Source organism: Hemitrygon akajei, chromosome 12 (genome assembly GCF_048418815.1).
Source record: "Hemitrygon akajei chromosome 12, sHemAka1.3, whole genome shotgun sequence".
Classification (NCBI taxonomy): Eukaryota; Metazoa; Chordata; class Chondrichthyes; order Myliobatiformes; family Dasyatidae; genus Hemitrygon; species Hemitrygon akajei.
In genome coordinates, this window is record NC_133135.1 from 88,711,917 (window position 1) to 88,734,903 (window position 22,987).

At 41.6% G+C, this 22,987-nt stretch overlaps 2 protein-coding genes across 2 annotated transcripts in view; one reads left to right on the forward strand and one right to left on the reverse strand.

The window, feature by feature from the left end:
* The window catches only part of LOC140737274 (uncharacterized), a 105,256-nt gene that overhangs the window by 62,316 nt on the left and 19,953 nt on the right, over positions 1-22,987 (reverse strand). The window contains exons 3-6 of the mRNA XM_073063641.1: positions 19,006-19,122; positions 17,677-17,781; positions 14,748-14,852; positions 12,904-13,002 (exon numbers count right to left, since the gene is read on the reverse strand). Coding sequence (XP_072919742.1) covers positions 12,904-13,002; positions 14,748-14,852; positions 17,677-17,781; positions 19,006-19,122 — 426 coding nt within the window. The remainder of the gene's footprint in view (positions 1-12,903; positions 13,003-14,747; positions 14,853-17,676; positions 17,782-19,005; positions 19,123-22,987) is intronic.
* On the forward strand, positions 6,996-8,816 carry LOC140737275 (uncharacterized). The gene is made up of 2 exons (XM_073063643.1): positions 6,996-7,633; positions 7,700-8,816. The coding sequence occupies exons 1-2, from the start codon at positions 7,181-7,183 to the stop codon at positions 8,798-8,800; spliced, it is 1,554 nt and encodes a 517-aa protein (XP_072919744.1). The 5' UTR covers positions 6,996-7,180; the 3' UTR covers positions 8,801-8,816.

A 22,987-nucleotide genomic window follows, 5' to 3' on the forward strand; every position in this document is an offset into this window, starting at 1 on the left:
TTGTATCAGTCTTCACTGTGGAAGACACTAACGGTGTGCCAGAGGTTCATGAGTGTCAGGGAGCAAGAGTGAGTGCCATTACTATTACAAAGGAAAAAATACTAGGCAAACTGAAAGGTCTTAACCTGGATAAGTCACCTGGGCCAGATGGATTACATCCCAGAGTCCTGAGAGAGATTGCAAAAGAGATAACGGATGCATTGGTCATGATCTTTCAAGAATCACTTGATTCTGGCATGGTCCCAGTGGACTGGAAGATTGCAAATGTCACTCCACTCTTTAAGAAGGGAGGAAGGCAAAAGAAAGGAAATTATAGGCCAGTTGGCCTAACCTCAGTGGTTGGGAAAATGTTGGAGTCTATTAAGGATGAGGTTTCAAGGTACTTGGAGTCTAATGATAAAGTAATTCAAAGTCAGCGTGGCTTATGTAAAGGGAAATCTTACCTGACAAATCAGTTTGATAAATCACCGGGACTGGATGAGATGTACCCCAAACTACTGTGGGAGGAAAGGGAGGAGTTTGCTGAGCCTCTGGCGATGATCTTTGCATCATCAATGAGGACAGGAGTTCTGGAGGATTGGAGGGTTGTGGATGTTGTTCCCTTATTCAAGAAAGGGAGTAGAGATAGCCCAGGAAATTATAGACCAGTGAGTCTTACTTCAGTGGTTGGTAAGTTGATGGAAAAGATCCTGAGAGGCAGGATTTATGAACATTTGGAGAGGTATAATATGATTAGGAATAGCCCGCATGGCTTTGTCAAGGGCAGGTCATGCCTTATGAGCCTGATTGAATTTTTTGAGGATGTGACAAAACACATTGATGAAGGAAGAGCAGTAGATGCAGTGTATATGGATTTCAGCCTGGCATGTGATAAGGTACCCCATGCAAGGCTTATTGAGAAAGTAGGTATCCAAGGGGACTATGCTTTGTGGATCCAGAACTGGCTTGCCCACAGGAGGTGAGGAGTGGTTGTAGATGGGTCATATTCTGCATGGAGGCTGGTGACCAGTGGTGTGCCTCAGGGATCTGTTCTGGGACCCTTACTCTTTGTGATATTTATAAATGACCTGGTTGAGGAAGTGGAGGGATGGGTTAGTAAATTTGCTGATGACACCAAGGTTGGAGGTGTTGTGGATAGTGTGGAGGGCTGTCAGAGGTTACAGAGGGACATTGATAGGATGCAAAACTGGGTTGAGAAGTGACAGATGGAGTTCAACCCAGATAAGTGTGAGGTGGTTCATTTGGTAGGTCAAATAGGATAGCAGAATATAGTATTAATGGTAAGACTCTTGGCAGTGTGGAGGATCAGACGGATCTTGGGGTCAAAGTCCATAGGACGCTCAAAGCAGCTGCGCAGGTTAACGCTGTGGTTAAGAAGGCATACGGTGTATTGGCTTTCATTAATCGTGGAATTAAATTTAGGAGCCGAGAGGTAATGTTGCAGCTATACAAGACTCTGGTCAGACCCCATTTGGAGTACTGTGCTCAGTTCTGGTTGCCTCACTACAGTAAGGATGTGGAAGCCATAGAAAGGGCACAGAGGAGATTTACAAGGATGTTGCCTGGATTGGGGGGGGGGGTGGGGAGCATGCCTTATGAAAACAGTTTGAATGAACTCGGCCTTTTCTCCTTGGAACATCAGAGGATGAGTGGTGACGTGATAGAGGTCTCTAAGATGATGAGAGGCATTGATCATGTGGATAGTCAGAGGCTTTTTCCCAAGGCTGAAATGGTTGCCACAAGAGGACACAGGTTTAAGGTGATGGAGAGTAGGTACAGAGGAGATGTCAGGGGTAAGTGTTTTTTACGCAAAGAGTGGTGAGTGTGTGGAATGGGCTGATGACGACGGTGATGGAGGTGAATAGGGCCTTTTAAGGGACTCCTGGATAGGTACATGCAGCTTAGAAAAATAGAGGGCCCTAGGTGATTTCTAAGGTAAGGACATGTACAGCACAGCTTCGTGGGTCAAAGGGCCTGTATTATGCTATAGGTTTCTATGTTTATCGATTCCATCTTGTTCTTCAAACTATGTACCTCTTTCTCCTTTTGCAAGATAATCTTATGCTGCTGCTTCAGTCCTGCAGCCAGCAGCTCAAAAGCACCCCTCCAGCTCCCTTTCCTCTAGGGGAGCCCCGCCTTATTAAGTACGGACACGATGTGATGTCCGATTTTCACCCACGACTCCAACTTATCTCACCACTCTATGGGCGTCCTGTAGTCCAGCAGTAGGTTGGTGAGACTCCCAAATTCCCCATCAACCAAGCACCTAAGTGAAACAAGTCCTTATCTAAGCCCCCCCCCCCCCCCCGCGAAGTTAGAAAACTATGACTCCAAACATGTAGTAACACTTCTAACTCAAACAGGTACTTTGTTAAGTCCCAAGTTACAAACCTATGACACTAAACTTTCAACAAGGAGGTACTTAGCTAAATGTGTGCACGGGCCCTCCTAGAGTCAGACTGTCCTGTGCACACCATTCACATGCCCCTGGGATGCTTGAAACCAGAAGCCGGGGCTGTGACCCACTAATGGCAGAGAGGCGGCTCATCATTCGAATGGGCCTAACAGCGACTGGCACTGTGGAAGCAGATTTCGATTGGCCAGTAAGTTAACCCTTCATAATATAGATATACAAAAAGAAAAAGAACGACAAGAGTGGCTATCAGGCAACTAGAGGACAAAGAAATGGCAGATAAAGTTCACCATGGAAAATACCAGCTCTATGCCAGAAGTGAGTGTAATCCCTATTACAAGGGAGAAGGTGCTTGGGAAACTGAAAGGTTTGAAGGTAGATTGGTCACCTGGACCAGATGGGCTACAAAGAGGTAGCTAAAGAGATTATGGAGGCATTAGCAGTGATCTTTCAAGAATCAATAGATTCTGGTATGTTTTCCAGAAGACTGGAAAATTGGAATTGTCACTACACTCTTTAAGAGGTGGGCAAAATGCAGGAAATTATAAGCCAGTTAACTTAACTTCAGTGGTTGGGAAGATGTTGGATTCCATTATTAAGAATGAAGTTTTGAGGTACTTGGAGGCACATAATAGGCCAAATTCAGCATGGTATCCTTAAGAAGAAATCTTACCTGACAAATCTGTTGGAATTTTTTGAGGAAATAACAGGTAGAACAGACAAAAGAGAGTCAGTAAATGTTCTCTTGGAGTTTAGGAAGGCTTTTGACAAGTGCTGTACATGGGTTGCTCAACAAAATTAGAACCCATGGTATTACAGGAAGATACCAGCATGGTTAGAAGATTGACTGACTGGCAGAAGGCAAAAAGTGGGAATAAAGGGGGCTTTTTCTGGTTGGCTGCTGTTGACTAGTGATTTCCCAGGGGTCAGTGTTGGGACTGCTTCTATTTACAATATACATCAATGATTCGGATGATGGAATTGATGGCTCTGTGGCCAAGTTGTGGATGATGCAAAGACAGCTGTAGGGGCAGATAGTGTTGAGGAAGCAGAGAACCTGCAAAGTGACAGCTTCGGAGAATGGACAAAGAAATGGCAGACATAATATAGTGCAGGGAAGTGTCTGGTTATACAATTTGGTGAAAGGAATAAAGCGTAGACTATTTTCTAAACATGAAGAAAATTCAGAAATCAGAGGTGCATAAGGACTTGGGAATCCTTGCGCAGGATTCCCTAAAAGTTAATTTGCATGTTGAGTCGGTGGTAAGGAAGGCAAATGCAATGTTAGCATTCATTTTGAGAGGGCTGGATTACAAAAGCAAGGGTGTAATGCTGATGCTTTATAGGCATTGGTCAGATCACACTCGGAGTATTGTGAATAGCTTTAGGCCACTTACCTGTGGAAGGATGTGCTGGCATTGGAAAGAGTTCACCAGAATAATCTTGGAAGTGAGTTTAGAAGAAAGAGGGTGGATCATTGAAACCTATTGAATATTGAAAGGCTCAGATAGAGTGAACGTGGAGAGGGTGTTTCCTATAGTGGGGAAGTCCAGGACCATGTGACTCAGCCTTGGAATAGAAAGACATCTATTTAGAACAGAAGTGAGGAGGAATTGCTTTAGCTAGAGGGTGGTGAATCTGTGGAATTTATTACCAAATATAGCTGTGAAGGATAAATCATTGAGTATACTTAAAGCAGAGATTGATAAGTTCTTAATTATTATGGGTGTCAAAAGTTATGGGGGGGGGGAAGGTAGGAGAATGGGGTCGAAGGGGATAATAAATCAGCCTTCATGGAATGGCAGAGCAGACTCAATGGGCCAAATTAGCCTAATACTGCTCTTTTTTTTAATGGTCTCATGGATTTGCTCAATCCCAAACTCCGAAACCCAAAGTATACTTCCTTTATCTTGACCTTTCATCAGCCCGGATTCCCTATACTTGCCAGGTTTACCCTTCATCCTAACAGAAATATGCGGCTCCTGGACTCTCGCTATCACACTTTTCATTCCTTTCCCTTCAAATAGGGTCACCCAATCTAAAATGCTAGATCCTATCTAATGTTTAGGGCCCTAACCAGTGGAACTTCCCTATCCTTTTTCATTACTATCTTAAAACTAATAGAATCGTGGTCACTGGAGCCAGGAAGCTCCCTAACTGCCACCTCAGTTTTTGCCTGGCCTCGTTCCCCAAGAGGAGATGTAGGAACTTCCACAGATCGACTCAGGAACCTTTCTTGGCCACAACTCACGAATTCCATTTTTTCTAAAACTTATTCTGATTTAACTCAATATCATAGGAAATTGGTAATTGAAAAAATGTAAATTGTCATAAAATATTCATGCAGTTGCAAAGATATTCTTCAGTGGTTAATTAGTTCATTAATGATAAATAAAGAGAACTATGCACAAAGCCTACTAAAACATGTAGCAATACAGTCAATTTATTAAACAAAAATACACTGATTTCAGGTGAAATATTTGATCAAAATTCATTAAATGAGAAGTTGAATATTTCATATACAAATTGAATTTCCTACTTATTAGTTCCCTGTGCACATAGTTTCTCACAAACCCAGTCAACATTTAAATTTCCTGAAGTCATTTTTATTCTTGCTTACAGCCATTTTCTTCAATTTCCCTTTCAGGCCGAACAGGCAAAATGGCGTGAGCTATACGACTCCACAATCCACTGAACTTGTCAATGTCCAGGTCATTATATTGTCCACTTTCGCTCGAGACGTTGAATTTCATTATGAGGAAATCATGAACTGTCTCTTCAAAAGCATCAAGGCTTAAGTGTGGGTCTAGTCTGGGCTCATCGACTAAAACTGTGATCAGTAACGAGACATCCTTGAAGGCTGCATTTTCATGATCACAGTACTTGTAAAACAAAAGTGTAGAAGCAGGTGGGAGCTCCTGAAAATGATGAATAATGGCTGACTTTCTGCCTTCTCTGAAGCCTGATGACAACTGATTGTCAAGATCCAACTTCACTTGGTCACTGTTTAGAAATTTTTTATCAGTTCCATCAATTTCCAGAATCCTGGAGCTGAAGGACAAGGCATAAGCTCCAGCTATCCGACTTGTGAGGCACCGCATAGTTTCCTCTGCATCCCAGGCAGCTGCAAACATTAAGATGGATGGTTCAGAGTGCACGGTCTTGATAACTTGTTTCTGCAACATTATCCTGCTTCTATTCCATAACTGTTCTTCCTGATTGGGAAAACCCCTTTGAACTTGCTCAAAATTATTCAAGAACACGTGGAGTAGTTTATCGTCTGCAGGTTCCTGATTGCTTTGAAAATTCCTCAGAAAGTAGGCGAAAAGAGGCACCATGAGAACTCCTATCCAGACAAAACCAAAATTGGATTGTTTCCCTTTAAAAAGATGAAAATTGTGAAGATATGCAGGTACCCGGGATAATATTAACACAATAGCAACAACTCAAAATGTAGTGTGAAGTTGCAAACTAAAAAAGAGCTAATTCTGTAATATACAGTAAGTTAAATAGTCAAGCACAAAAATATTTCAAACAGGAAGAACAACACTAATAACTATTTTATTGTATCAAGGTGTTCAGAAGGTCTACATTACACAATAGATGCAAACGTATTGCAGAGTTTAATTGGGGTATTTGCATGTTGAAAAACTGTTCCCACTGAGTGTATAATCGAATGAATCAGAATCAAAATCAGGTTTATTATCACCGGCATGTGACGTGAAATTTGTTAATTTGGCAGCAGCAGTTCAATGCAATACATAATATAGAAGAGAGAAAATAAATAAAATAAAATAATAATAATAATAATTAATAAATCAATTACAGTATACATATATTGAATAGATTAAAAACATGCAAAAATCAGAAATACTGTTGTTATGCCTGTGCCCCCTCCTTTTTGAGAATCGCAAGATCGCTATTAATTCAGGTCAGGAGACCCAGGAAATGAGAGAGAGACGTTTGGAATATCTTGGCCCCTCGGCGATACAAAGCTACGGGAAACGGCCATTGTCTCTTGGAGACGGAATTGTGTATTGAGTACTGTGCTTCGTGGAAGCCCTCAGGCAACGTGGACTGGTTGGGGGATGGCATCATTCCACCCTGATTGACATCTGAGACCCCGTGAGTGGGGATAAAAGAGGGTCTGGGGAACGGCCCCTTCAGACGCACCAGAGGAGAAACGCTGGAAATCCCGTGACAGCGTTTAATAGCGACAGCTGGTGGAAGGTCCACGTGTGTCCTTTCCCGTTGCCCGGGATTGAGGCCTTACCACGGAAGGCGGCTTAGCTAAAGAAGAGATCACCACCAACGACATTTCGAAGGATCAACATCATAACAAGGGAAAACGGGCAAGTTCTAAAATCATCGTCTCTCTCCCCAACCTAAAGCTGCAGCTTGAATGAACTGAGTGACTTTTATATTTCCATCGGACAATACATTATCCCCTAGACAATGATAGAGTTATTTCTTATTGATTATTATTATACCCGCGCTTTTAGATTTAGTATTGACGACGTATATTATCTGTATGTTTGCATTGATATTATTTTTGTGTATTTTTATCAATAAATACTGTTAAAAATAGTACCATCAGACTTCAACGGACCTCTCTATCTTTGCTGGTAAGTGACCCAGTTACGGGGTACGTAACAATTGGGGTTCTCGTCTTGGGATTTGACACCAAATTGGGAGGCCAGTGAATCGGGCTTGTAAGTCCAAACTTGGATCTGGTTACGCGGGTAGCCAGACGGGAAACCAGCAAAGATGGACATGGGTGAATTTATAGAAAACCCGACTCTGGAGGTGGCCACCAAATCAGACTTGATAAATACGGCGAAGGGGTTAAACCTCGCAGAGGTGAGGTTGTCAATGAAAAAGCGGGAGGTGCGAAGGGCCATAACTCAGTATTATATTGAGAAGAATGTGTTTGCAGCTGAGGTATTGGAAAATATCCCTGAGAAGGTACCAGCCAGTGGGATGGCTCAGTTAGAGTTGGAGAAATTAAGGTTGGAACGTGAAATTAAATTAAAGCAGCTGGAAGCAGCTGAAAAAGAGACAGCAAGAGCCGAGAAGCAATGGGAGCATGAGCTCCAGCTAAAGGAGTTAGAGCAGGACAGGGCTGAGAAAGAAAGGGAGCATGTGCTCCAGCTAAAGGAGTTAGAGCAGGACAGGGCTGAGAAAGAAAGGGAGCATGTGCTCCAGCTAAAGGAGTTAGAGGTGAAAAGAGAGCAGGACAGGGCTGAGAAAGAAAGGGAGCATGAGCTCCAGCTAAAGGAGTTAGAGCAGGACAGGGCTGAGAAAGAAAGGGAGCATGTGCTCCAGCTAAAGGAGTTGGAGGTGAAAAGAGAGCAGGACAGGGCTGAGAAAGAAAGGGAGCATGAGCTCCAGCTAAAGGAGTTAGAGCAGGACAGGGCTGAGAAAGAAAGGGAGCATGAGCTCCAGCTAAAGGAGTTAGAGCAGGACAGGGCTGAGAAAGAAAGGGAGCATGTGCTCCAGCTAAAGGAGTTAGAGCAGGACAGGGCTGAGAAAGAAAGGGAGCATGTGCTCCAGCTAAAGGAGTTAGAGCAGGACCGGGCTGAGAAAGAAAGGGAGCATGAGCTCCAGCTAAAGGAGTTAGAGCAGGACAGGGCTGAGAAAGAAAGGGAGCATGTGCTCCAGCTAAAGGAGTTAGAGCAGGACAGGGCTGAGAAAGAAAGGGAGCATGTGCTCCAGCTAAAGGAGTTAGAGCAGGACAGGGCTGAGAAAGAAAGGGAGCATGTGCTCCAGCTAAAGGAGTTGGAGGTGAAAAGAGAGCAGGACAGGGCTGAGAAAGAAAGGGAGCATGAAATTCAGTTAAAACAGCTGGAAGCAGCTGAAAAAGAGAGGGAGAGAGCTGAGAAAGAAAAGGAAAGAGCCGAGAAGGAGAGGGAGACAGAGAAACAGAGGAAACATGACTTGGAGATGGAGAAGTTAAGGCAAGAGCGAAGAGATCAAGGGTCAGACCGAGAGGAGCGGTTTAATGTTAGTCGGGAGTTGAGGTTAGTACCTCCGTTCGAGGAGACGGATGTTGATAGTTATTTCTTGCTTTTTGAAAAGGTGGCAGTGAATCAGAAGTGGCCCAAAGAGCAGTGGGTGGCGTTGTTACAAAGTGTGTTAAAAGGGAAGGCACAACGAGCATATACGGCGTTGTCCATGGAGGAGGAAGAGGCGGAGAGTTATGACCAAGTAAAAGCGGCCATTCTCTGGACTTATGAATTGGTACCTGAAGCATATAAACAAAAGTTAATAAATTTAAAGGGTGGAATCAGACGTATACCGAGTTTGCCTATGAGAAGGGTGTGCTCTTGGACCGTTGGTGTACCGCAGAAACAGTGGAAGAGGATTTTTGGCATCTCAGGGAGTTAATTCTGATTGAGGAATTTAAAAGTGGTGTTTCGGAGAATATCCGGATGTATTTGAATGAGAAGCCGAATAAGTCCATCTCCGAATTTGCTAGGTTCGCAGATGAATATGCCCTAACCCACAAGACAAAGTTTTCCTCGAATAAAAGTTCCCAGAGAGACCGTGGGAATGATAGAGAAAGCCCGCCGGCTAAGGCAGAGGTCCCGCCGGGAGCTAGTGGTAAGGTTGAGGAGGAGAGGCAAGACAGCCAGAGATTTCCAGGCTTGACCTGTTTTAATTGTGGAAAGGGGGGACATATTGCATCTAGGTGCTTTACTCTGAGGAGGGAGACAGGAAAAGGGAAAGCAGCAGTCCCTATCGGATGTGCCGTGGTAATCAGTAAATCGACAAGAGATCCCCGGGTAGACAGAGTACGAGAAGGGTCTGAGACTTGTATGTCAAACGGAACCGTGTCTGTGAGGGAGGGAGACCCACCAGTTCCCGTGCAGATCTGGAGAGACACGGGCGCTGAACTGTCATTGATTAGCAGTAAGGTACTAGATTTTGGTCTCAAGACGGGAATGGTAGCTGTGAAAGGAATAGGAAAAGGGACGGAAATGGTGCCCTTGCATAGGGTCATTATGAATTGTGAGCTAGTCTCTGGACCAGTTGAAATGGGGGTGCGATCAGAATTCCCGAGAACTGACGCGGACGTCCTTCTGGGTAATGATTTAGCCGGTGGTAAGGTTTGGTCAGCAATGACGCTGACGAGACAGCCTGTGAGTGTTGAGGCTCCGCCCCTAGATCCAAAGATCTATCCCGCCTGCGCGATCACTCGCAGCCTGTCGAGAAAGGCAGCTGAGAACGAGAGCAGTTTAAATCCGGCCGGTATCGAGTTGGCCAAGACGTTTTTACCGACCCTGTACCACGAGGGTTTAGAGGGTGGTAAAACTAAGAGTAGTAAAGTGAAAGAGAGTAAGGGAGAGGAGGTAGACCTGCCCTTAGCGAGGAGAAAAGTTCTAGAAGGACGAAATAAAGATGAGAAACAGATAAAGCTGTTAAAAGGTCCAGGGTTGGACATGGATGATCGGTCTGGTTTGGCAGAACTGTTTGAAGAAGTGGAAAATTCTAAAGGTGTTCCCGATAATGAAATGAGGGCAGTCCTAGATGAAAAGGGTGCCCTTACCTTGAAGAAGTCTGCTGGGTTGGCAGATGAGGTTGTTTCAGCCCTGCGGGGTTGAGTTTACTCCGGAAGGGAGTTGCCCAGAGAGTAGCTGGGAGGATCAGGGGAATTTAGAATTTGGACCGGGTACGGGTATTCAAAGCCTGGAAGAGGCAAATGTCCCGTTTGAGTGTGTTAAAGATGTGGATGCACGTGGTACTGAACCTAGTAATGGAGCTCAGAAAAAGTCTGAGGTATTTGATTCAGTTGAAAAGGAATGCAATCCTTGTGGGTCAGATGGATTTGGTTCAGTGAAAAAAGGGTTAACCTTAGTAATAGTGGGAAGTGAGAGTTCCCAGGTGTTTCTGCTCGAAGGTGTGTTAAAAGTCAGTGAGGAGATCAAAGGTGGTGGGGTGAATATTATTATTGAAGGAAACGGGAACTGTGTAGTTCCCAAATTGAATGAAGAAAATTTAAAGGCTGGACTGATATCAAAAGCAGCAACCAGGGTACAGAGACAATGGCGTAGTACCACAAAGCCTGTGAATCAATTACAGGTTGAGTTGGAAGGTAAAGGGGCCCCACACGCTATTGTTATTCCAGAGTGTGGTGTAAAAAGGCAAAATTTGAAATGCTGTTTGAACAGTTTAAACTGAAAACTAATAGCCTGAAGGGTCCTGAAGAGAAAACTAGCAACTTGCGTAAAATTAAAGAATTGGGTGGAAATTCGGGAAATGGTCTAAGTTTGGAACACATTGTTGATAAAATAACTCCTATGAAAGGAGCGGGCGAAAGCCTATTTCGCCAGGATGCACAAGCTCCCCACGTGGGAATTAACCGGAAAAGAGGCGAGGGTTAATGGGGACGCCATTTTTTAAATAGCGGAAGCCGGTTTTACAGGATTTCGACAAAGCATGTGAATAATAAAGACAACCCCATGGAAGCTTGACTGTTAAGTTTGAAAGTAACATAAAGATTAGTATTTTGCATGAACTTTTGTAGCATACACGTAAACTAAGATCACAACTCTTTAGTTTTGTTTGCTGAAGGAAAAAAAAGGTGGTTATTAAATTGGAGTCTGATGCTACAAGACTTTAGTAAGGTACAAGATGTTAAGATATTAAAGGAAGTGACAATGTAATCGTTACCTGTTTAGATGCAGAATTGAATGTATAACTGTATTACTCTGTAGTGAAAAAAAAAGCTTTTGTATTGTGTTAGATTCTAAAATCCTGTAAGACTCTGTATTACTTCGTTTTTACCGATGGTAAAAACGTGTTGAAGAAAGGGGGTGTTACGCCTGTGCCCCCTCCTTTTTGAGAATCGCAAGATCGCTATTAATTCAGGTCAGGAGACCCAGGAAATGAGAGTGAGACGTTTGGAATATCTTGGCCCCTCGGCGATACAAAGCTACGGGAAACGGCCATTGTCTCTTGGAGACGGAATTGTGTATTGAGTACTGTGCTTCGTGGAAGCCCTCAGGCAACGTGGACTGGTTGGGGGATGGCATCATTCCACCCTGATTGACATCTGAGACCCCGTGAGTGGGGATAAAAGAGGGTCTGGGGAATGGCCCCTTCAGACGCACCAGAGGAGAAACGTTGGAAATCCCGTGACAGCGTTTAATAGCGACAGCCGGTGGAAGGTCCACGTGTGTCCTTTCCCGTTGCCCGGGATTGAGGCCTTACCACGGAAGGCGGCTTAGCTAAGGAAGAGATCACCACCGACGCCATTTCGAAGGATCGACATCATAACAAGGGAAAACGGGCAAGTTCTAAAAACCTCGTCTCTCTCTCCAACCAAAAGCTGCAGCTTGAATGAACTAAAGTGACTTTTATATTTCCATCGGACAATACATTATCCCCTAGACAATGATAGAGCTATTTCTTATTGATTATTATTATACCCGCACTTTTAGATTTAGTATTTACAACGTATATTATCTGTATGTTTGCATTGATATTATTTTTGTGTATTTTTATCAATAAATACTGTTAAAAATAGTACCATCAGACTTCAACGGACTTCTCTATCTTTGCTGGTAAGTGACCCAGTTACGGGGTACGTAACACTGTATATTAAAAAAAAAAGTGAGGTAGTGTCCAAGGGTTCAAAGTCCATTTAGGCTGTAGGCAAAAACAAAAATACTGAACTTAAAAACAGCCTATTCACCTCCAGCATTCTAGGCAAGTAATTACACCTTACTGCAGTAGATAGCTTTCTCCTTTAAATCCTTGTTGGCCCTTCCCCTTTATTTGACATTCAAACTCACCTTTTATGTAGGTGTTTGGGACAAGGTTGGAATTTATTTAGCATTTCTAATTGCTTTCATAAATATGGTGATAAGCTATCTCTGTTCCGGCCGAAGTCCACGTAGTGATATTTAGACCCACTGATAGTCATATATTCCTCAATTCTGGAATCCGTGTGACTGAGCGGTGCCACTCCCACGCAGCCTTTGCTCATCTTTCCAGGTTGGGAATTTTGGAAGCGATATCAAAGAAATGACAGGGTATTTAGTAGATAGTATGCAGAACAGCCACAGTGCACCACAGGAAGAAGGAAGAACTAGTTACATGGTACAATGACCTGTTCTTGGGAAGTGAGGGTGATGGCCAAGGCAGCATTAATTAGGCATCCCACCTCTACTTGAGAAAGTGGCATTACATTCTCCTTGAATTACTGCACTGTGTGTTCCGGGAGTACTCCTGATTGAACCATTTATATCTAGATATTACCCATCCCTCATTGCTGAGTTATTTCAGAAGCCAGATAAAGGTCAACCACAATGAAATGGGTCTAAGAAGATAGATTCAGCTGCCCTGTTGAATTATATACTACCATCATCTGTCTCTCTTTTAGGTTTTGCTACTTTTTCCTAATTGGAATTTGGTAAATCAGACATCAGACCTCTCTAATTTCCAAATATTCCTTAGGAACAGATATATTTCCGTATTGTTTTTACCTCTATCATGTTGATGTTTGTTGGCTTCTTCAGTAATATGTGACTTTGGCCCGCTTTCGATTGAACTCTTGGCACGTTTCCATTCTTCATTCCAGGATTCTGAATGAAAAGAACAAAATCACCAGGCGAAGTTAATTCTAATCAAAGTAATACACAGAAAATGCTAGAGGAATTCAGCATCTGTGGAAAAGACTAAACAGTCGAGCTCTTGGGCCAACACCCTTCATTGTGATTGGGGAAAGGAGATGAGAAATCAGAGTAAGAAGGTGGGGGATGGGAGGAAGTAGGTAATTGGTGAAACCCGGAGGGGGGGGGGAGTAAAGAGCTGGGAATTCGATTGGTGAAAGAGATAATGGGCTGGAGAAGGGGGAATCTGATACAAGAGGACAGAATACCATGGAAGAGAGCGAAGGAGGAGAAGCACCAGAGGGAGGCGATAGGATGGTAAGAGGATAAGTTGAGGGAGGGAAATGGGGAATATTGAAGGGGGAGTGGGTGGTGGGGGCAATTTCTAGAAGTTCGAGAAATCGATGCCCAATTCTTGTTAATTCTAATCATGCAGTTTTCCAGTCCTGCACACAATAAAAAAACTGATGTTTCAATCTGATCAACTACTTTCAGATAAGTTACACATTTTTCTGTTTAGACATTCACATGAACTTGCATTTATTGTCTGTTCCCAATTGTCCACATGGAAGAGATCGGAAACACTGTAATCAATACGGCACAAGTTCGCCACTGTTTTATTAGGCTGTTGAGGAAGTAGATTCCATAACAATGAGGGAACAGTCAATATATACTATGCAGATGAGGGAATAATTTGGGGACAGTGGTGTTCTCTTTTTATAACAAATCTTCAAGTGCTCTGAATATTTCATAGCAGTACAGACCTATCTAACTCAAACCTTCAACATACAAATCTGTCTCCATTTGGCATCCAATTTTTTTCAGTCCTCCTCCTCCACCATCATCCACTACATCCTTTGTACTAATCCCTTATTTATTCATCTTTAATAAGCATCCTTCATTATTGAACTCTTCGTACTTCTTGCCACTTGAAAAGAGAAGTTCCTGAGGCTGTATGAGCCTTGTAGATCAAATCACAAAGTCCAGGACACATTTTATGGCCCTTATTCACTAATTTTATTCAAAGAATTTGTGTAGCTTGATAGCTTTGTTCCTCAGGACTGTTTAGGAAAGTTTTAATTCATTGCCAAATGAGTGCTACGATTTTAGGGAGATTGACTCTTTACTGATATGATTTTCTTCAAGGTGAATCTATTCTGAGGATCTCTTCCAATTTTAAGAAGGCTGCATTGCTCAAAGCTTGGGCAATTTGCCAGTGTGATGATCTACTGAGAGGACATTGGAGAAGCAAAGACTAGCAGATAGCTGACAAACTTTAATATTGTGTAGAATGTATTTGCTGCAAGGCATTAATTTTAGACTGGCTTAAACAAAAGTACAACTGAAGCTAAGTGTACAGCACTTGTATTGACAGGTTAACAGATCTTAGATAGCATTAGAATTTGTGACCAAAGACTCATTCTTATCTGCTGAAACTTGCCTATCATTCTGAGGACCTCAGAGATTTCTCAGTAAATTCTATGTCACATTCTTGTATTGTTAAAACTGAAAGACATCTGATCAAGAACAGAATATGTTGACCTTAATTATTTATTCACACGGGATGGCAAATGTGTGTTTAGTTCTTCCAGTCAGAACTGTGCTTACCAAATGGTGTGTGATCTAAAATGGAGCATTTTTAATTCAATGAGAAATGAGTTGTTATGAATACAACAGGCTCAACAGAAGTATGCCTCTGCAACTTCTCTCCATTTTACCTGAATCTGCTCTTTCATCCTGTGTTAGGTCTGGCTTCTTATCACATTGTGAACTTTCCACATCTCTTACTGGCTTCTTGTCACTATGGTCTTCAGGAGTGGCTTCTGTGAGAACCCAAAAAAATATAGCCAAGAAAAATCAGTGAGTGTACCAAATATTGAGAAGTTTTTCCAATAAAACAAAGAGTCTGCAGCTTCAAAGTCCTGGTGTAAAGGCAGAAAGGATGACTTTTTTGTTTGTAAGGCTATATGAACCATTGCACTATTAAGTGTGGCAAGATTTATGCTATCACAAGTCATGTTATTCTGAATATGATGTCATTGTTGACTTACAAAGTGGCAATATTCAAGTGCATACCTGCCAATGCCAAAAAGAACACTAATGTTGAAGTTGCCAAGCTACATTTATCTTTTGGGAGTTATCTCGTAATTGTCACTGTTGCTCCATCTTAGCAATTGATTGGGCAATGGTTCAAAGTATACTGCCTAGACTGGAATGTGTGCCCACAATGTTTTAGAGACATTTACGACAATGTCTACGCTGATGCAGCACGATCCTGTTCAATGAGACCACTCTTCAGGATATAATCGAAGCCCAGTGAAGAATCCTGGTTGAGGGCTCTCTTGTTGAAGGTCTATAAAATAGAGAGATTAAGCTGGCACTAAGACAAACAGCAAGCTCACTTTAATGTGTGATAATAATCTTACTTTCATTTCATGTTTCTTTGAAAGGCTGACTTATTGTTAAAGGTATTCAGTAATCCAATACACAAGAGGGACATTATCTGTTGATGCACTGGAATTGGTATTGATCCAGAATAGAGTAAAACTGTTGACGTAGTTGTCCATGTTTCTTTTTCACTGATCAGCCATCCAGTGGGCCCCACCAATGTGATTCTCAAGCCACTGGAATTCTTCTCCAAACTGGAACTACAAGGTAATCTATAAGGCAGTATGTGTGTGTAGGATTTCAGCAGGTATTAGGTTTTGATAAGATCAGGCAAAGTACCGTAGATTCCGGACTACAGAGCGCACCTGATTAAAAGCCGCTGGCTCTAATTTTAGAAATAAAATCAATTTTTTAATTGTAAAGGCCGCACCGGATTTTAGGCCGCACCGCTACTTTTAAATATACATACGTATCGGTAACACAAATTACGTTGCATATACTTTTTTACTGAACAGCACGAACAACATTCCAATATCTCCTAGCGACTGGTAAAAATATATATACTGCAGCCTTTAACTTAAAAGCAGCGTTTTCGCTCGGGTCTGACGCGCTTGCGTAACGCGATCGGGTCTAATCGGGTCTGACGCGCTTGCGTAACGCGATCGGGTCTAATCGGGTCTGATGCGCTCGGGTCTGACGCGCTTGCATAACGCGATCGGGTCTAATCGGGTCTGACGCGCTTGCGTAACGCGATCGGGTCTAATCGGGTCTGATGCGCTCGGGTCTGACGCGCTTGCGTAACGCGATCGGGTCTAATCGGGTCTGACGTGCTTGCGTAACACGATCGGGTCTAATCGGGTCTGACGCGCTTGCGTAACGCGATCGGGTCTAATCGGGTCTGATGCGCTCGGGTCTTGCTTTTCTTCGAGTATTTTCCATGTTGATGAGGGTGAGTACAAATGACTGATTTACAATAATTTAATTGTGAAAGTGCGCTTGATTTATCGTACAATTTCATTGGTCTACTGTTACGAGGCAAAATGTTTACGAGGCGGCATGAAAAAAAACCATGTATTAGCCGCTCCGGATTAAAGGCCGCAGAGTTCAAAGCTGTTCAAAATGTGGGAAAAAAGTAGCGGCTTATAATCCGGAATCTACGGTAACTGAAGATTTTCACAACCTGGTGAAACTTATAAAAAATGTACCAGTTACATTTTTGAATTTGGAATGTTGCAAGGCCCCCAGTCACAAAACAGAAAACACAGAGAATGTTATAGAAATATATGTAAATGAAAAACTAATCTGCATCTTCTCACCATTTTTGCTTTTAAAAGTCTTTTTGTATCATCTCCCTTTGTGCACAATTTGTGATCATCCACAGAGGAGACATTGGGAAGCAAGAACAAAAAGACTGGTTGGCAAATTATTACGACACGTTGGATGATCTTAGTTCCTGAACATACTTCCATGAAACCACAGAAGGAATCTTGAAGCTGATTGGTTATCAAATAAATAGAACTATCAGCTGAATCAAAAGCAGTCTACAGTTCTGTGGTTCTCCGGACATGAAAGCAAAATTTAAACTTAGATGATGCAACTTGTCGGCAGATTGATGAACGAGGCCCAGGAACTATCTGGAATAAGAGCAGGTGATTGGAAATCAATCCGAATTCCATTCAACATATTTTAAATAGTTGAGTATGATAAATCTGTCACTTATCAGTGATGAAATAATCCCATAAACAGTATTGATGCCTTTCTGAAACTTGCTCTTAATCACAGAACTGCACGATATAGGTCATAGTGACAAAAGGCTTTCACTATCCTGCTCAAACACATTTAATATTTGCCATTCTTTAATATACCATGAGTACTTTAGAGATTTAACTGTAAATTGCGTGTCCGCATTGAGAATTTATATTGGGAACATTGTATGGAATCTGGTCACAGATAAAAACAGACAGAACTTGAAATATGCTTGGTCATGTAGGAAGGCAAAGCATAGGTAGAAAATTTCCTTCCTATTCTCCAAAACCTTGGGTTTCAAATTAGATTGAAAGAGTTCTCAGTGTTTAATGTGTCTCTGCAATGTTTTGTTGAGAACTGAACAGGCATCTGGTGAGGTATGACAAAGTACGAAATTCATAACAGCATTTTTGATTATACAACAGATAGGTGTGTGCATGCACATGCGTGTGGTGGGAGCAGTGTATCAGGCCCAAAACAGGCAATTGAGCAACCGTACTGTTTCCATTTTACCTTTATTCTCTTCTTCAATGTCTATTTCTTTTGGATCCTTGGAGCAATTTGAGTCTTGCACATTTGTTGGTATCTCATCTTGTCTCCATTTTTCATTCGTGGGTTCTGGGGAAGCAGAAATAAAACTAAGAATGATTAGCGCAATTCCAAATACAGACATGTTATTAATCAAAATGGTGCCAACTTGTAACAATGAACAATCTCTGAAAATACAAAATCTTTGCATAAACATGACTGCTGACTGAACTCTAGTCAAGATCCTTTCAAGAACACAAAAGATTCTGCAGATGCTGGAAATCCAGAGCAACCCACACAAAATGATGGAAGAACTCAGCAGATCAGACAGCACCTATGGAGGGAAATAAACATTTGGTGTTTCAGGCCCAGACACTTCTTCAGGACCGGAAAGGAAGGTGGGGGGACAGAAAGGAGTACAGGCTAGAAGGTGATAGGCGAAGCCAGCTAAGGGGGAAAGTGGGTGGGTGAGGAGGAGGGATGAAGTGAGAAGCTGGGAGGTGACAGGTGGAAAAGGTAAGGGGGCTGAAGATGGAAAGTGATAGGAGGAATGGCACCAGTGGGAGGTGATGAGCTGTTGGAAAGGAAGGGCTAGGAGGGGAACCAAGAAGGGGAATGGAAAAGCTGCCTGGAGCTTTATTGTCAACTGGACATAAACACAAAACAGAGCTTGACTTCTGTAATAGGAAGATACAACCAGCTGGACAACTAGTAAATCAAGCACAGGAATCCACCCAATAAAAGAGCAGTAATATGAATTAGTTCCCAGCTCTGTTCAAAACTGTTTCACTAATTTGTATGTTAATCTTGTACAACTCAGCAGGAAAGTAGTGTCTACAAAGAGTATTGGTGCTGTTCTGAAGCCAATTAAATGTTCTACCAAATTGCTGAACTTCATGGAAAGTAACAGAGTACAGCCCTGAACCACGTATCAACCAATTACCTGGCTTTAGTGACATTCAGTGGCATAATCAAAATTTCTATCATCTTCAGCTAAAGCTTTCTCATTATTTCCCCATCTGTAATACGTTATGATTACTTTAATCAAAGGTAACTTTCAACCAGATGGCAGTGTGCAAATTGCTTGGTGGCAAAAAAAAGGTGAGAATATCCTCCCTGCTCTTCCTATCCACTGTTTTAAAATGAGATTGACAGAGACCTCAGCATCAAACATGTCTATATTCCTCGAAGTGGAACTCCTGGTGAAGAATGAAAAGCACAGACTTCATACCAGTGTATTTCTGATTGTGCGAGAGATGGGGGTATGGGAGATGTGAGCTCAAAGACTGGCCCTGCAGCTCCTCTCCATCTTACCTTCATAATCCTCGTCAACTTCAATTTCCTTTGGATTCTCAGAACTTTCTGAATCTTGTTCATCAACCAATGGCTTCTCATCAGATCTCTCTTTACCATTCAGAGGTTCTGAGGAAACTGGTGGAATACAGATAAGAATCATCAGTGATCATTCCAAATAGAGAGAAAGCTTATTCAAAAATGGAAAAAAACACTTGCAATGATGAAAAAGCTTAGTGAAAGTTGAAATCTTTGTGGAAAAAAAAGACACAATTAAACATGTCATATCTGGAGTTCAGTGTTTTTGGTAAAGCTGTGATGAGGCATGGTGTATAGCAGGTTACTAATGAGTAACTGGCTCTTGAAATACTGTCAACAACACCTTCCGTCAGACTGCTGAAGTTTGAGAACAGACTGACCGAATGGTAATTAGCTGAGTTGAGTAAATCTAACACTTTGGGAACAGGACATACCAAGCAATTCTCCACAATGACAGTGTTCCAACTGCACTGGAACAGCTTTCTAGAGGCACAGGTAAAACTGGGATGCTGTCTGAACCCCTATCCTTCATTCTATCAAAGGCTCTCTGCTGATTCTTGATATCACATGCAGTGAATCAAAGTGCCCGGGCACAGGCATCTGTGATGTTCATATTTGATTAACCAGAAAGATAAATGAATCAAAATCAGCAGGCAGACAAGCAGTAAGCTCACTTTCACCATCTATAATCATAAAGTCATTTAATGTTGACCGGAGTTTGTTTATATATTCTTAAAATTTTTTTAAAATTAGTTTTTCTATACATTTTACAAATTAAAAAACCCCAAATCACAATGAGGAACATTAATACAGTGCAAAATTAAGCATACAATGACAATATGCTACAAAGGAAGAGAATTTAACAAAAAAGCACCTAAATTGAAGACAAGTAAACTTAGTATCCTCCCCAAGCCCCACACATAATAGATGCCTCATTGAAAGAGGGTGGCAATTTGCCATAATTAAACGAGTCAGATAATACTGAAAGTTACTGAGGAGAAAGAAGTGAAGAGAATGATTTATAAAATTCTACAGGGAACCCATCAGGTCCAGGAGATTTCCCTGAGGACAGTGCAGAAATTGCAAAAGATATTTCTTCTGATGATATAGGCGCATTGAGTTTGGCTTTAAAATCAGATGAAAGTGGAGGAATATTCAGATTCTTTAAAAATTGATCAACAGAGATATTGTCATTCAAAGATTCAGAGGAATAAAGCCGAGAATAAAATTTTTTAAATGCGTCATTAATTTCTAAATGATCCGATGTAAAGTCTCCGTTCTCCTTCCGGATCTTTGTAATATGTTGTTTGGCTTTGGAACGCCTCAGCTGATTGGCTAGAAATTTACCAGACTTATCCCCATGAATGTAAAAGCGACTCCTGCTTTTGAGAAGTTGGCATTCGACAGGTTGAGTAGACAGAAGATTAAATTTAGTTTGGAGTTCAACACGCTTCTTGTATAGTTCAGGGTTCTTAGTTTGAGCATATAGTTGATCCAATTCTTTAATCTGGTTAACGAGGTCTAATTGATCTGCACAGGATCTTCTGTTGAGATTTGCTGTGTAAGAGATTATTTGACCCCTCAGATACGCTTTCATGGCATCCCAGACAATCTGGGATGACACTTCAGGTGATGTATTAGTGTTAAAATAAAAGGTTATCTGATCCTTAATAAATTTTTAAAAATCATCATCCGATAATAAAGTTGAATCAAACTGCCAGTGTTTATTCCTCTGAGGGAGACCAGGAAAGTTCAGAGAGAGAGTAATTGGGGCATGTATACTCTGATAGTCACAAGAGTAGGCAAATGGAATAAGTTGGTTATCGAGTAAGAAACAGTCAATTCTAGTGAAGGTATGGTGAACATGTGAAAAAAAAGAATAATCTCTCTCAGTAGGATGAAGGAAACGCCATATATCAGAGATACCAAAATTAGAGAGAAACGATTGGATAGCTAAGGCAGATTTAGTAGGTGATCTGGTAACAGAGGACGATCGATCCAGATTAGGATCTAACCAACAGTTGAAGTCACCACCCAGTATAAGAGAGTATGAGTTTAAGTCTGGTAGTGAGGAAAAAAAAACGTTCAAAAAAGTTAACATCATCAAAGTTGGGGGCATACAGGTTTGCTAGTGCAACTTTAGTGTTATATAGTTTACCAGAAACAATAATAAAACGGCCATTTGTATCAGATATTTTATTATGGAGTTCAAAAGGAATATTTGAGTTAATAAGAATGGAGACCCCCCCCCCAGCTTTGGCGGCAAAGGATGAATGAAAATGCTGACCCGCCCACCTTGACAGAAGCCGGGAGTTATCAAAACAACGAATATGAGTTTCTTAAAGGAAAGCAATGTCAGCTTTGAGTTGTTTAATATGTGAGAATACCTTCCTCCTTTTAACAGGGTGATTCAATCCCTTTACATTCCAGCTCACGAATTTAAGTGCACTAACCATTATCAATTACTAATGCATAAAAGGCAGCAGGCATATAAAAAATCAAGCGGTACAATAGCAGTCTGGGAGCAGAGATGTAAACATAGATTCGTAAAATCAAAACATAGACATGTCCTGAGCAATAAAGAAAAACAATAAATACAGTGAGTGATGTTGGAACTGGAAAACCCACCCCACGCACACAACCCAAAACTAGACGGCTACCAAAAAAAGCAGCTAGCTCTACCAAAAAAATTAACCCAAATATAACTTCCAGATCTGTGTCATTAACAGCAGTTCCGTATAAATACTATAGCAAATAGTAACTACTTTATGCACTAGAAAACATAACTACAAATTGGAACATCTTCTACAGAAATATAAGACTTAATACAGAGAAAATCGGAAGAAAACCAAAACTAACCTACCCACGAAAAATTATGGAAGAATAAAGTAAGAGAAAAGGGGAAAAAAAAGGGAGGAAGGGGAAAATTATAAATTCAAGAAGAGTACTTATCAACCATTTACGGAGAGGAGAAAAAAAAATCAAAGATTTTAAAAAAGGTGAAATAAATAAATAAATAAATAAATAAATCAGCAATTAAACTGTGAACCAACAAACAGTGAGGCCTTCTAAAGACTTCAAACCTCCAAAACAAGTTAGAGTCAGTTGTAGAACTCTATAGATAAAGTTATACAAGAATAAAATAGCTTACACAAGTACTATTTAAACGTCCATAGGGAAACATTAAGCACAGAATGTCTATTTAAAAAAGACACACCAAATCCAGGGAGAGATTGTCAACAGCCCTTAGAGTTTCAATGAATAATGTCTGAGTGATTCAAGTAAAGTCTGAGTCCAGAAAAAATAATTTTACTACGAGAAGTACTTATCCACCATTTTAGGAGGTCCGATCGGGTTCCGAAGATGACTGGATAGCCGGAAGACTTGCCACAAACGCTTCAGCCTCCTTCATTGACTTAAACCACTTATATTTTCCAGTATTAAGCGTGATTCGTAAATCGGCAGGAGTGCGAAGAGAGGGTTTAAAATCACGATCAAAAAGCACTTTCATTACACCTTTAAACTCAGCGCGCATCTTTAAGGTTTGGGGTGCAAAAACTTCCACAAAGCGAATGATTGTATTTTGGAAAGTAAAAGTACCTCTGCGACGTGCCTCCATAATCAGACGGTGTTTTACCTGGTATTGATGAAAGCACAAAATTACCGGTCGCGGGCGGGAGCCCAGAATTCCAGGGAGAACGTAGACCCTGTGTGCCTTTTCGAGCTCAGGCGGGTTCGGAAGCAAATCTTTCCCGAATATCTCACAGAGAAACTCGGCGAAAAACTTCACGGTTGATCCCTGTTCGGTGGCCTCTGGCAACCCAAGAATTCGAAGGTTACGTCTACTGCGATTTTCGAGATCCACCATTTTGGAAAGGAGTTTGTTACATTTATCCTCTAGGCTGGAACAGAGAGTCTCCAAGTATCGAACACGACTTTCTAAATCTTCAGAAGTCGAATCGAT

Bases quoted from the DNA above. Each gene is read 5' to 3' on its own strand.
- LOC140737275 (XM_073063643.1), top strand. From the start codon at position 7,181: ATGGACATGGGTGAATTTATAGAAAACCCGACTCTGGAGGTGGCCACC. The intron at 7,634-7,699 runs GTGAAAAGAGAG...AAGGAGTTAGAG, and splicing joins TCCAGCTAAAGGAGTTAGAG to CAGGACAGGGCTGAGAAAGA.